At 53.6% G+C, this 14,773-nt stretch overlaps 3 protein-coding genes across 3 annotated transcripts; 2 read left to right on the top strand and 1 right to left on the bottom strand.

Moving 5' to 3' along the window:
- Positions 1–465: 465 nt before the first annotated feature.
- PG997_012121 (uncharacterized protein) lies at positions 466–4,513 on the top strand (the record flags this gene model as incomplete). Its single annotated transcript, XM_066816435.1, has 4 exons — positions 466–789; positions 863–3,856; positions 3,917–4,326; positions 4,396–4,513. The coding sequence occupies 4 exons, from the start codon at positions 466–468 to the stop codon at positions 4,511–4,513; spliced, it is 3,846 nt and encodes a 1,281-aa protein (XP_066662127.1).
- Positions 4,514–7,907: 3,394 nt separating this feature from the next.
- Positions 7,908–10,203, top strand: PG997_012120 (glycogen synthase; the record flags this gene model as incomplete). Its single annotated transcript, XM_066816434.1, has 4 exons — positions 7,908–8,007; positions 8,096–9,194; positions 9,257–10,033; positions 10,092–10,203. 4 exons carry the CDS (start codon positions 7,908–7,910, stop codon positions 10,201–10,203), a joined length of 2,088 nt encoding a protein of 695 aa, XP_066662126.1.
- Positions 10,204–11,762: 1,559 nt separating this feature from the next.
- On the bottom strand, positions 11,763–13,733 carry PG997_012119 (uncharacterized protein; the record flags this gene model as incomplete). The annotated part of the gene is made up of 1 exon (XM_066816433.1): positions 11,763–13,733. One exon carries the CDS (start codon positions 13,731–13,733, stop codon positions 11,763–11,765), a length of 1,971 nt encoding a protein of 656 aa, XP_066662125.1.
- Between the last annotated feature and the right edge of the window lie 1,040 nt (positions 13,734–14,773).

Raw genomic sequence — 14,773 nt, 5'->3', positions numbered from 1 at the left:
CCGTCCGATCAAATCAGCGATTTCCATGTCTGACGCTGGCGCCGGGGATACAGCTTACATGTATCTGTAATCGGCTGCCTAGCCCGCGACGACGTAACAAGCGATCCATACATACCCGCCAAGCTGCCACCTATCCATCAATTATCTGCCTAGCCTAGGTAGTAGGTAGCTGACCAGTGCAGTGCAGTGCCTACACTGAGTCGCATGAAACTCTCTAGCCTACTCGACCGGCTCTTGACTCTTCGTCCTTTATCTTTGTTACCTTTCTCGAACCCATAGAGGACCCCAGGAGTGTCCCAAATACACCACACTACTCTAAACCACACTGCAATCCGCCTACAGACGCTTTGCACCCGAGCTGCTGCTTCCAACTTTCCGCGAACCCGAACCTTTCGATTCAAGATACCCGCTCTTTCCACCCAACCGCAACTATCGAATCCATCTTGGGCATGAACCCGATACGGGATGCCACCAACAAGTCCATATCGCGCAGCCGAGCCCCCAGATTCACCTGTCCATGATTCTGACTCGGATGCCGACCTCGACCTCCAGGAACTAGACCCGACCACGGCCTCCGAAGCCGAAGCCACTGCCGCCAAACTTCTAGGTCAGGACACGAGCCCAGAACAAAGAGCGCCACGCATAGCGCTCCGAAATCTGCGGATGGGGGCCTGCGGCGAGGAGGCAGGTCGACCCGCGGCTATGGCGAGCTCGGCTACGGCGCCGACGGGGACGAGGACGCCATGGGCCTTCTCGACGACGGTCAAGATCAGCAGCGCTACTCCGACGGTAGCGGAAACGGCGCCGACGACGCCCCCTCCTCGACGAGCACGGCACGCGCCAACAACGACCCGTGGCGAAGGACAGGCTGGGCCGCGTGGGCGCATCGCTGCGGCTGCCCAGCTTCATGTCCACCGGGAGCGCCAACAATGCCGACGAAGACGATGGCAACGAGCAGGAGGATAACGACCCTTCGGCCTCCCGGTCCGTAGCTGTCGGCTCGACCCAATCGACCCGTTTCCCGCCGAATATCGTGTCGAATGCCAAATACACCGCTTTCACCTTCTTGCCTGTAACATTATACAACGAGTTCTCTTTCTTCTTCAACATGTATTTCTTGCTGGTGGCGCTCTCACAGGCCATCCCAGCCCTGAGGATAGGCTATCTGTCCACATATGTTGCACCGCTGGCCTTTGTTTTGTTCATTACCATGGGGAAGGAAGCGTACGACGACATTGAGCGGCGACGACGCGACAACGAAGCAAATTCGGAGGCATACGCCGTGCTGCAATTCGACGAGCCCGGCTCGCACAGCGTTCGACCGTCACGCTCTCCCAGGAAGCTGAAATCATCAACTCTGAAGAAAAAGGGGCGGCGTCAGGAGCGGGATCGGCTGTCGGATATCCAAGAGGAGGAAGAGCAGATGCAGAGCGAAGGTCGAGGCCAACCTTCGTCCTCTGTCCGTGAGATCAGTAAAAAGTCCCGCGATCTGCAAGTGGGAGACGTTCTGAAGCTGAGCAAGGGCCAACGTGTACCAGCTGATGTCGTGGTGCTAAAGTGCTCTTCGTTGGAAGATTTCAATACCCCTTCGAGGCTACCAGTCGTCGAGGAAGAGTCGCTACTCGTCGATACGGATGCCAATGATTCAACCCCAGGGAAAGGAAAGGCGGTCGACCAGGGCGACGCAGGCGGCGAAAGCAGCTCGACTGGGGAGACCTTCATCCGGACGGACCAACTCGATGGTGAAACAGATTGGAAGCTACGATTGGCATCTCCCCTGACACAAAACCTGCCCCTTGAGGAGTTTGTTCGTCTTCGTGTGATAGGAGGAAAGCCGGACAAGAAGGTTAACGAGTTTGCCGGGTCTGTGGATTTATTGCCCTCGCGGCAAGACGCAGCCAGTTCACACATCGATGCCGGCAATGATGGGAATAAGAGCAACTCGGCCGGCTTGTCCATTGACAATACGGCTTGGGCCAACACGGTCATCGCTTCACAAGCCATCACTTTGGCGGTCATTGTTTACACCGGACCACAGACACGGTCTGCATTGTCTACTGCTCCGTCACGATCCAAGACAGGTCTGCTTGAGTATGAGATCAACTCGCTCACCAAGATCCTCTGCGCGTTAACTTTAGCCTTGTCTGTCATCCTAGTGGCCTTGGAAGGCTTCGGTAACACGGATGGAAACACTTGGTACATCAAAATCATGCGCTTCCTCGTGCTGTTTTCAACAATTGTCCCCATCAGCCTCCGTGTCAACCTAGACATGGGGAAGAGCGCATACTCTCGGTTTATTCAACGCGATTCCGGCATTCCTGGGGCTGTAGTCCGAACCAGCACCATACCGGAAGATCTGGGTCGGATCGAATATTTGCTGAGTGATAAGACCGGGACTCTCACCCAAAACGACATGGAGATGAAGAAGATCCATGTTGGAACTGTGTCCTATGCTAACGATGCCATGGATGAAGTGACGTCCTATGTGAAACACGGGTTCACTCCCCCAAATAACCAAACTCTTGTCACTCCCTCATCGGCTTACACCACAACGTCTGGCGTCACAGCGACTCGGCAGAGGCGTGAAATTGGCTCGAGAGTACGCGATGTTGTGCTCGCTCTTGCGTTATGTCATAACGTCACTCCTACAACCGATGAAGAAGACGGCCAGATGGTTACATCATACCAAGCGTCATCACCAGACGAGATAGCCATTGTGCGCTGGACCGAGTCTGTTGGTCTTCGGCTTGCTAGCCGTGACCGGAAGAGCATGACCTTGGAGTCGACTGTGACGGGTGAGGTATTGGTCCAAGTGAAGGTCCTTGAAGTGTTTCCATTCACATCTGAGGGAAAACGTATGGGCATCATTGTCCACTTCTGCGAACAGAAGAACACGCCGGCGAACCTGGACAGCGGTGAAATATGGTTTTACCAGAAAGGTGCTGATACTGTCATGACCTCCATTGTTGCTGCGAATGACTGGCTGGATGAGGAAACTGCGAACATGGCACGAGAAGGTCTGAGAACTCTCGTGGTGGGCCGCAAGAAGTTATCAAACAACCAATACCGCGAGTTCTGCAACAGCTACCAGGAGGCGTCTTTGGCCATCAACGGTCGTGATGCTGGGATGCAGCGAGTGGTCTCACAGTATCTCGAGCGTGATCTCGAGTTACTAGGCGTGACTGGAGTCGAAGACAAGCTGCAGCGGGACGTCAAGCCATCTCTGGAGTTGCTACGCAACGCCGGCGTCAAGATCTGGATGCTGACAGGAGACAAGGTTGAAACAGCGAGATGCGTTGCCGTCAGCTCCAAGCTGGTTGCACGTGGGCAGTACATCTATCCGGTTACCAAACTTAAGAGGAAGGATAACGCTCAAGACCACCTCGATTTTCTGAGAAGCAAAACGGACGCCTGTCTGCTCATCGATGGCGAGAGTTTGGCGTTGTTCCTTACGCATTTCAGGACCGAGTTCGTCTCGGTAGCCGTGCTGTTACCCACTGTTGTAGCCTGTCGATGCTCGCCTACACAGAAGGCGGAAGTCGCAAAGCTCATCAGGGAGTACACCAAGAAGCGGGTGTGCTGCATTGGCGACGGTGGAAACGATGTGTCGATGATCCAGGCTGCCGATGTTGGTGTTGGTATTGTCGGAAAGGAAGGGCGACAAGCGAGTCTCGCGGCCGACTTTTCCATCGAACAGTTTTGCCACCTGACCAAACTGCTCGTCTGGCACGGCCGAAACAGCTACAAACGAAGTGCTAAGCTTGCCCAGTTTGTCATCCACCGTGGTCTCATCGTGGCCGTGTGCCAGACTATGTACAGCATTGCAATCAAATTCGAGCCCGAGGGTTTGTACAAGGTGCGTTTAAGATCAATTCCAATACAGAGGAAGAATAGAAGACTAATAATTATCTTATAGGACTGGCTTCTGGTCGGATACGCGACCGTTTACACGGCAGGACCAGTCTTGTCCCTGGTTCTCGACAAAGATGTTGACGAGAACCTCGCGAACCTCTACCCCGAACTGTACAAAGAACTTACGTCAGGCCGCTCGCTCTCCTATCGCACCTTCTTCGTCTGGGTGTTTGTGTCCATTTACCAAGGTGGCATGATCCAGGGTCTCTCGCAGATTCTGACCGAAGTCGACGGACCCCGGATGGTGGCTGTCAGCTACACCGTGCTTGTTCTCAACGAGCTACTCATGGTAGCTATTGAGATCACGACCTGGCATCCGATGATGATTTTCGCCATTGTTGGTACTTTCTTGTTCTACGCAGGATCCGTGCCTTTCCTGGGCCGTTACTTCGATCTCGACTTTGTACTCACACTGTAAGTTGAAAACCTCCACCCCAATATAGAAAGCTTTATGTGTGTACACCGTACTGACCAGCCTTTCAGGGGTTTCCTTTGGCGAGTGCTTGCCATAGGGTCCATCTCTCTGATTCCTCCGTACGCGGGCAAGTTGATTAGGAGGACAATGAAGCCGCCGTCGTACCGAAAGGTCCAAGGGATTTAGAAAGAAGAGAAGGGTGGAGCTGACTAGGCACTTTTAAAAACCCTACCTATTCGTTCTGCTGCTTCGCTCGCATTGGGTCGGCGTTAGCGAGGGATGCCTGATGTATTTCTTTGTTTTGGGGGTGGTTCTTTTACTGCACATGGCATAGCATTAGCCTGTTTCTGTAGACTACTCAGCTGAGCACCTTTATGCGGTAGATCAATGCAAACTTCGAATACCCATTGACATCAAGATGACATGCTGCGGAGGGAAGACCTTTCTACTGCACCGATTCTCGGCCATGGAATGGACTCCAACCGGTGTGTCATACTTGCTTTTGCTGGCCGTTTTACGCCTGTACGACTGCAAACCCTCGAGCCGAGGCCCAGCTCCTCATTATCATAGGATAGATGCAGCCACTGGACCCTCCTGGCGTCCGAGGAGAGTAGCATGCAAGCATCCCAGCGCCAACCCCGCAGAAAGGAGAGCGCTCACATGGCTTTCGGATGAGATGATGTTGAGACTAAGGCGAAGGCGATGGAGGGGGTGGGCAGGACGAGGGAGCTATGACCAGGGAGAATTCCGTCATTGTTAGTTAAGCTCGAGCTGGGACTGGAGCTCGTTCCGGGCAATGGGCAATGGTGCAAACAAAATGGCACGGCACGAGACAAGGGCCCCAGTTCCAAGTGGTCGGCCCACTATCTGACCTACCTGCCTACCCACTTGTTGTCCCCAAGCTACCAAGCGAGGACGAGCAACGAGGGTGGTGCCCCGTGGGAATGTGAGAGACAGAGATCTTCCCAGCCCACAGCCACCCGACGTCACGGACTGAGCACGCACTTACTCACGTATGTACTGTTGGGGTGGGTAGATCACTGAGAAGCAGATCCTGAGAGATTTAACCAAGTTCGTATAGTCAATCGTATGTTCGGTCTGTGTGTGTGTGTATGCGTCTTATGCTTGGCAGATCAACTTGGCGACAGGCTTGTTATGTACTATCCTTTTAATGGCGACAACGCTGCCCTTGGTGTAATAGTATAAGGATTTTCCGCAAGTAATCGACTGGATTAATTATTTATTAGGTATGTTGAGTAGGAATAAGCATTATACCAAGGCACTGATTATTCCTTAGTCTATACTTAACAGGACGACACGATATAGTAGGGGCAGCGTTGTCGCCATCAAAGGGATGCTTCATCTGCTGTAGCAATATGAAAATATGGTAAGGACAATACATACAAGAAATATATTGATATGCAGAGACAGACATTGGCATGCAGTAGCTCAATGTTTGCCCGTAGCCTCACAGGCTAGCGGGTTGCAGCTAACAACCTCCTTGATAGCACCAGCATCCGCATCGACTGGGGGGTCTCAAGAATAAGCGGGCTCGAAATGATGTCCGTCTAGATCGTAGACAGAACTGGCCGGACAACCGTCCCCCAGTACATTTTTCGGACAGCGGGAATTGCTTGAAATGAATCGGAATATTCGTTTGTTTGTCTGTCCAGCTGTTACTACACGGCGCAGGCAAGAAAAAGACGACATCATGTTGCGCTTGGAACTGATGATGATCGAAAGACAGGTTGAGAACCACCCGTTTATGATGCACGCCTGTCTACAGCCCCAAGCCCGTACGCAGCAGCACTGGGACAAGATGAATATGCGCGGAAAAAGTTGTTCGCTCTGGCTCAGCTGATCATTTTATTTCCAAGGCTCAGGTACAGTGCCTATTGCTACTAGACAAACTCTCAACGGCCTGGGCTGGGCGTGCGGCCAAGCGAGAAGCGAAAACATCCAATTACAGGGGGATGGAATGCATGCTTTTTTCGTCATCAGCAGTTTTTCTGTACATGTAGGTATGTTTAGCAGCAAGCATGGCATCGCACTTTTGTTAGGATATCGGGCGGCGGACGGGGCTCTGTCGCTAACAAGGGCTACCTCTCTACCTTGTAGTCCCGCAATCAGTCCCAGCTCCGGACGAACCCCCATGCCCCTCCCCCCATGGGTAAGATGAGGTTAGGCCAATCCGGATGCGCCTGGCTGGGGGCGGTTTAGGTGGGCCGTCGCTGCCATTGCCCAACCACCGGCCTGCAATTCTTGCCAGGCCTGCCCTAGCCCGCGCGGGGTGGGGTTTCTGGGGAGGGAATTTGGGATAGCTCACTGAATGTCTCGTTCGGTTTTCCTGGGCGACTGGGCAGAGCTGCTCGCGCACTCTAATACTGTAAGACCTAGACCTGTGCAGTAGGGTAGGTAGACGGTAGACTAGACCTCCAGCTTGCATCGATGGTACCTTTGCAAGCTCCGAAAGGGTATGCACTAAATACCCCGAGATAATTGGCGGCAGGCAGACAAAGCTCAGATGCACAGTGACACAATGGCGCGCGCAATGCAATGCAGTCCAGTCCAGTCCAGTCCAGTTGGGTTGGGTTTGTCCAGGAAAGAGTGAGAGAGGAGCCCCATCAATCAATGCTATGTGAGTGATGTCTAATGGGCGGGCAGTTGGTAGGTAGTTCTACAGTACCAACAGATGCCCGATTCTACAGTACAGACACATATACACACACACACACACACACGCACGCACGCACACCCTCTCTCTCTGAGCCAGAACCAGTTGAGCAAAGAGGCGACGGAACCCTCAACCTTGAACAGTAGACAGACAGGTCGACAGGCAGGCGACCACATGCGTTGGGATGGATACTACTTTGGCCTCTCCTCCTTCCTCTCCGTCCTCAGTCTCCACCTCCACCTTGCTTGCTACCTCCACCTCCGTCTCCAGCTTTCCTGGCCACAGGTCCTATTTCCCTCTTTCCCATCCTCTCCCACATGCCACATCACCTTCTTGCTATATCTCGTGGTAGTTGTTTGTGAAGTGAGAGCCGTTGTTTGATTCTTCACTAACTTTGAACGCCTCTCTCCCTCTCTCGTACGTTCCCCCGAGAGTGTCCCCCCCCCTCTCGAATTCCAGACTCGTCTTCCCATTTCTTACTCCAAGCCGACCTAGGAGTGACGTCTAGTCCCAAGCCCAAGTAAGTAAGCGAGCGAGCGAGCTCCCTCTCTAATCACCTCGGACCGGGGTCTCTCCCTCCGTCTGATTTTTTCTTCTTCTTCTGTTTTCTTTTCCCCTTTCTTTGCGTGTCTCGGATCGGGGTTGCCTTCTTCTGGCATTTGGAGCTTCGCACCTCTCTTATCTGCACCTTAGTCACTCTTCCTTGGGTGAGGTCTGAGTCCAAAGCCCGGTCTTAGACAACTGCGCGAACAAAGTCAAAAATCTTATTTTCGTCCTCTCTTATCGCCTCGTCCTGCGCGCATTTGGGCTAACACGATCTTCTTCTCCAATCTTGCAGTCCTCCTACCTTGTAGCCAAATCCTTCTCCGCTCCTCCTCCGGCTATCTCTACCTGGTTTTCTGCAGCTTGTCGTCGACAGTCAGTATGAGCGAAAACGGCGACAGACCGGGCCGCGAGGTCAAGGACCACTTCCTGTTCGAGGTGGCGACCGAGGTTGCCCATCGTGGTATGTACACCAACCTGAGATACTGCTTTCCACCAGTGCCTTCCCTTCCTTCCAATTGGCTCCCAGAGACTAACATTCGCCCTTGTAGTCGGTGGTATCTATTCCGTTATCAAGTCCAAGGCTCCCGTCACGACAGCCGAGTATGGCGACCGGTACACACTTATTGGCCCTCTCAACCACGCTTCGGCTGCTGTCGAGGTGGAAGAGCTGGAGCCCACGTCGCCCGAGCTGGCAGACTCTATCGAGGCCATGAGGAACCGGGGCATTGGCATTCTCTATGGACGCTGGCTTATCGAGGGCGCCCCGAGGGTCCTGTTGATCGATACCAAAACGGCTTACAAGTACTTGGACGAGTGGAAGGCGGACCTGTGGAATGTCGCCAGCATCCCCTCCCCTCCTGGTGACGACGAGACAAACGAGGCCATTGTATTGGGTTACTTGGTCGCGTGGTTCTTGGGTGAATACGTCTCGCGCCAAAAGACCAAGGCTGTCATTGCCCATTTCCACGAGTGGCTTGCTGGTGTTGCGCTGCCGCTGACCAAGAAGCGCCGCATGGATGTCACAACCATCTTCACAACCCATGCCACCCTCCTTGGTCGTTACCTGTGTGCTGGCTCGGTCGACTTTTACAACAACCTTCAGTGGTTCGATGTGGATGCCGAGGCCGGTAAGCGAGGCATCTACCACCGCTACTGCATTGAGCGCGCCGCCGCCCATGCCTGTGATGTCTTCACGACCGTCTCCCACATTACCGCCTTTGAGAGCGAGCATCTGCTGAAGCGCAAGCCCGACGGTGTGTTGCCCAACGGTTTGAACGTTACCAAGTTCTCAGCTATGCATGAGTTCCAGAACCTGCATCAGCAGTCCAAGGAGAAGATTCACGATTTCGTGCGTGGCCATTTCTATGGACACTACGACTTCAACCCCGAAGATACGCTCTACTTCTTCACTGCAGGCCGCTACGAATTCCGAAACAAGGGCGTGGACATGTTCATCGAGTCCCTGGCCCGTTTAAACCACCGACTCAAGGCTTCAGGCAGCAAAACTACTGTGGTGGCATTCATTATCATGCCTGCGCAAACCTCATCGCTGACGGTAGAAGCCCTTAGGGGCCAGGCCGTCATCAAGTCGCTTCGGGATACCGTTGATGTCATCGAGCGTGGCATTGGTCGGCGCATCTTTGAGCGGTCGCTGAAGTGGCACGATGGCGACCCATTGCCAGACCAGAAGGAGCTCATTACCAGTGCAGACCGTGTCTTGCTCCGTCGCCGCCTCTTTGCCATGAAGCGACATGGCCTACCCCAATTGTTACACATAACATGGTGAACGATAACGACGATCCTATCCTGAACCAGTTGCGCCGGGTTCAGCTCTTCAACCACCCTACAGACCGTGTCAAGGTCGTGTTCCACCCGGAGTTCCTTAACTCCAGTAATCCCGTCCTGCCTATGGACTACGATGATTTCGTTCGGGGTACGCACCTGGGCGTCTTCTCGTCTTACTACGAGCCCTGGGGCTATACCCCGGCAGAGTGCACTGTCATGGGTGTCCCGAGTATCACAACTAACCTGTCCGGATTCGGTTGCTACATGGAGGAGCTGATCGAGAACTCGAGCGACTACGGTATTTACATTGTGGACCGCCGCAACAAGGGCGTGGACGACTCGGTCAACGAGCTTACTTCCCAGATGTTGGAGTTCTGCCAAAAGAGTCGCCGCCAACGTATCAACCAACGGAATCGAACCGAGCGACTTAGCGATCTCCTCGACTGGAAGAGGATGGGCATGGAATACGTCAAGGCGCGACAATTGGCCTTGCGACGGGCCTACCCTGCATCTTTCAGCGGGGAAGGTCACGATAGCGAGGACGACTCTTTCGGTATTGGTGACCAAAAGATCTCGCGACCGTTCTCGGTGCCCGGCTCGCCTCGCGACCGTACGGGTATGATGACTCCTGGTGACTTTGCTAGCTTGCAAGAGGGCCGTGAGGGACTAAGCACTGAGGACTACGTGGCCTGGAAATTGCCGTAAGTTCGCATTATCCGGCACTGGAGGAAATGAGAGACATAACTGACAGTAAACCAGTGAGGAGGAAGACCCGGATGAGTATCCCTTCCCTTTGACTCTGCGGTCCAAGAAGGGAGGGATCTCGGGAACAGCTAGTCCGCTCGAGGGCATTCCATTGAACGGCAACTAGGCTGGCTGTACGAGAACATCAGTAGACTGGCTGGATTCCTTCAAGTCGGAGCTCAGGGGATCAAAGCAGAAACAGACAAGGATGGAGGGGTATGAATGAACAACGTTTGGGACGAAAAATGATGCGGTCCGGAGACATGAGAGCTCCGCATAGCCCTCCCTTTCCCTGCCTCGACACCTTTTTCTATTGTTCTGAATTGCATAGCACTCACTAAAGATTAACGCATTAACTGGCAGTTGGGCGGGCTGTTTTCCTCATCCCCTTTTCCCCTCTTCTATTATACACTCCTGCGAAACATGAGAACATAATTCCTCTTCCCTTGTCCCCTTCATCCGGTTTTCTCGTTTGCGCCGGTGCGTGTATGTGTGTCGGGCCTGCTCCTCCCCCGGCACACGTGTGTATGAATTATTGTCAAATGGTATTGCTAGGTTCGGGGTTCTGTCGTCAGTTGGGCTCGGGTGTTATGACTTACCAGTATTATCGTGTGGGTGTGTGTGGCTGGGTTTCAGTGTTTATGCTCGGAATGGAATTTAAATATGTATGCAATAACAACCGTCAAAAGGCTCATGAATGGTTGTGTTAAGCACGTGAATCTCACTTCTTATCCCCATCTGATATAGAAGGACCAGGTTTTGCTCTGAAGCATATAGAACAATGAACACACAAGATTCACCAAAGTCGGGATATTAGATCATCATCTGGTAACTTGGGTATATTCAATCTGTCAACATCGAATCTGCTGTCAATTTCGTCTCGGGCAAACTCGTTCATTCCCCCATGTCCGCCATTAAGAGCCAACGACTGGACAAATCAGGCAAGCTGCAACGAAACCTGACAGGTCTTAGATACCACTATCAAACCACCTTTGGAAGAAAATAAATAAATAAAAACACATGATGAAAGGAAAAGGGTAAAAAGGAAACGGGTATACGTATGAAAAACCATCCACCAGCATCTGCCTTTCCCTCCTTATTGCTCCAAGCCAGAAAGGCGAGCATGTATATGTATACCTCCTAGGTGGTGGCATTGGTACTTTTCATCCCATCATGAAAGTGTAGTGGTACATTAATAAAGTGATTTAGCATGCGATTTTCCTTTTCATATCGCTCCCTAGATAAAGCCAGCCCAAAGTTCGCCTGGACCAGTCCTTCCTCCCCCCGTCTTCTCCTGACTGCTGCGCCTGTAGAGGCGCCCTCATCTTTTGCTGTATAATTTGATCGTCGGTTTGTGGCCATGTGGCCATGCTACATGGTTGGGACAGCATTCTTCGTTTCGCGCACCGTTGTTGTCACCTTCGCCATGCGGTTGTGCCGTTTGCAAGAAAGCGACCCGGTAAAGTAAACGAGTATTGCTCCGAACGTCGAACCGGCCATCTGCTTCTGGAGAAGTCCACCGTGTACGCCCTGTAAACGTTTTCTTCCGCAAAACCTTTCCAAGGAACCGTACTCGAGGTGGCCTTCGTCTGTTGATAATCGTCCCTAACAAGCCTCCAATGTCGCATAATAGTACTCCACCGACACAGACAGATAGATTCGTTGCAAGAACAACCTCGGAAGAGCTCAACGCCACAAATCCCTGTCGCCCTTGCCTCCAGAACTGCTCATCGGGCGAGGCCACTCATCGCTGCCGCCACCCGAACCGATGCTTCCATTTCTCAGGCCAGAACCACTGCGACGTCCTGGGGGTGCTTCCGGGCTCGAGGGGACGGCGAGGAAGCCACCTGTCCCATTGGCCATCACGACACTCCTTCGAGCCCCTGCAGCACCTTCCCGCCAGGCTGCTCCCGCATCGGCCAGGCCATAGGAGCTCAAGGGACGTTTAGTAGAGGCTGTGCTGCCATTTCGAGCATGCCCTCGGCGGCCACCCCCGCCGTATCCTGGCGCGTCGATAGGATCCATCTTCACGATGCTCCAGTCGATATCATCTTTGTCGCCCTTGGTGTAGATTTCGAGTGTCTGGTTCAAGTTCAACACCGGTGGGCCAAGACCACCATGTCCTGCCCCCGCAAATGGGTTCGAAGCGGCCGCAGAAGCAAACGGGTTGTTACTACTGAATCGGTTTTGGTTGGGCGCAGCGAATGGCGACGGCGTCATCTTCATGGAACTAGAGCTGCTCGGACGACCGCCGCTACCAGCAAAAGATGGCATGGGCGGCGGCAACCCGGCCATCGTGTCCGGAAAGCCGAGATCGCGGACATAGAGAGCCGATAATCGCGGCAAGCCTCCGGCAAAGAGAGACTGGGCCAGATAGTTGTAGTAGCCGTGCGTTAGGCCAATGTAAGCGCTCATCTTGGGAGACGCGGTGATCTCATAGCGCAAGGTTTCCAGAGAGAAGTTGGCAATAGGCGGAACAGGCGAGTTGGCAGAAGGGAATGCGGATTCCACTTCGGTTACCACAGTCAAGGCCTGGAGCCTAGGGGCGTTGGCCAAGAATTCCTGGAGGTTCTGTGGGCGCACACCGGTGCTGATGATGGAAAGCACCTTTAGTCGCATCTGTGCGTCCCGGCGGGAAAGGTAGGCGGCGAGACCGGCGGATGTGACTCGTGGGGTCTCAACGAGATCAAGTTCGATCAGAGCCGGGAACGCCGGCAGTACATCGTTATCATGAAAGATATCATCGTCCACCACGTAGCTGTCGGTGATCTTCAAGGCGCGTAGCTTGGGCAGAACAGAGAGAACGTGACGCAAGGCAGCCGGGTCCACGCTAATCTTGACGAGTTCCAAGACCTCGAGGTTTGGCCAAATGTCACCTTTGCTCAGGGCCTCGAGACTCCGTTCACTCCCAGCCTTGAACGTCATCTTTCTAAGATCCGGACAGCGAGCTTGGACCTCGAACTTGAGCGTCGTGTAGGCCGGCTCGTCCTCGAAGAAGCCGTCTGGCAGGTCGACATAGCGCAGGTTGGGTAAGACGGCGATGGTCCTGGCCAGGTGCGAGGAGCGCGACTCCCGTAGCATGTAGGGGATCTTGAGAAAGTTGACCCTCTTTCCGAGGCGCGTAGGGTCGTCTCGAAGAGTGCGACAGAGGAGAGTGAGGCGTGCACCGGCCGTGTCCTCGGGCACGCCGTTGCGGTCCCAACGACTGCTGTTGCGCTTTCGCTTGTCTGACAGGAAGACCTCGCGTTCGCAGTAATGAACCGAGTCGATACGGATGCTGTGGTATAGGACGGGGATGGCCGCCTTGCGCCACTGCTTGCAGACCATGCCGGCGTGGGCAAGATCTCGTTGGTCACATAGCATGCACGCATCTTCTAGGGCGCTCTGTTCGCAGTTCTCGTAGGATTCGTCTTGGGAATGGGGGCAGACGAAGGTGAAGATTCTTTCTAATACCGGGACGGGGAGATCGAGCCAGGGCGCAGAACCGCTGGGGTACGCTTGCGAGCCGTTGTAGTATTCATTGTGGCCGTTGACGGGCTTGGAGTCGCGGTAGGAGTCGGGGTAGCGCTGGTCGCGGTCGTAATTGAAGTCATGGTTGTCTATCTTTCCCTTTGACTTTTTGCTGCGTCGAAACAGCTTCATGACGGTAAACTTCATGGTGAAGAAGAGGGGGTGGGTAGCGAGGTTGAGGGACGACGGCGAGCCTTACCGTTCCCTCTGTCCTCGGCCACAGGGGAATATATAAACCATCCAAGAACCCGGTGCTGCTCGGGAAAATGAGATCAACCTGACAGCTGGCAGAGTGGTTGGTAGAAGGCGGTAGATCTTGGGGGCGGAGGGTTGACCAAAGGACTGGAGGGGGCGTAGTCGATCGCTCCCCTGTTGAGGTACAGACGTTGGCTCGAGCCGAGTGTTTGATTGGCCGGTTGGGCCGGTTGGACGGGTGCTCGAGTAGAAGCAGCAGGAATGGAGACGGCGATGATGGCGGTTTGCCCAACAGGTAACCCCCTGCGTTGGTGTCGCTTGTTGCTTGTGTGTATGTATATAGACCAAGATAGATCAGGTCAGATCAGATCAGAGAAAGGATAGAGCTGGCGGGAGGTATTTGTGGCAAGATAAACTTGGTTGTATGCGGAGCGAAGTAGTTGAGATGTCAGGCGGATCAGTCAATGCTTGGCAGTTGCTTGTGTCCTCGGCACTGAAACGGATCGATTGTCTGCTGGATGGATGACAGGAGGAGATCCAGCGGCCGGTGCCCAATTAAACAATACGAAATTAAAGAAAGAGCCTGGTCGATCAGAGATTGCTGGATTGATAAGAAGGAAGGGCGTATGTATGTATGTATGGGGAAATATCGAACAGATCAGACCGGGCGAGGCAGCGGCAAGGGCAAAGTAAAGTCAAAGGCAAAGGCAAGCAAGGCAACCGGCTGTGCATATAATTGAACTCGAACTGGACTGATGAATTGAATTGAATCGAATCGATTGAGATCAAATGGGTGGAATGAATGAATGGGCAGGAAACAAAGAAGTTTGGTGGTCTGCCACCCACGCCCCCGTCCCCCCTCTCAGTCTCCAGCTTATTTCGGTCGCAGCCAAGGGTTCGGGATTGGATTTGGGATTGGGATTGGGATTGGCCTCTGTCAGCAGGCACCCAGAAGAACAAAGACGCCAGCCAATCAGGCGCCCCGATTGTTC

Source organism: Apiospora hydei (assembly GCF_038363865.1).
Source record: "Apiospora hydei strain CBS 114990 chromosome Unknown utg000009l_segment0_segment0, whole genome shotgun sequence".
NCBI classification, from domain to species: Eukaryota; Fungi; Ascomycota; class Sordariomycetes; order Amphisphaeriales; family Apiosporaceae; genus Apiospora; species Apiospora hydei.
The sequence above is the reverse complement of the archived record's forward strand: the minus strand, read 5'-3'. Positions and strand labels throughout refer to the sequence as shown.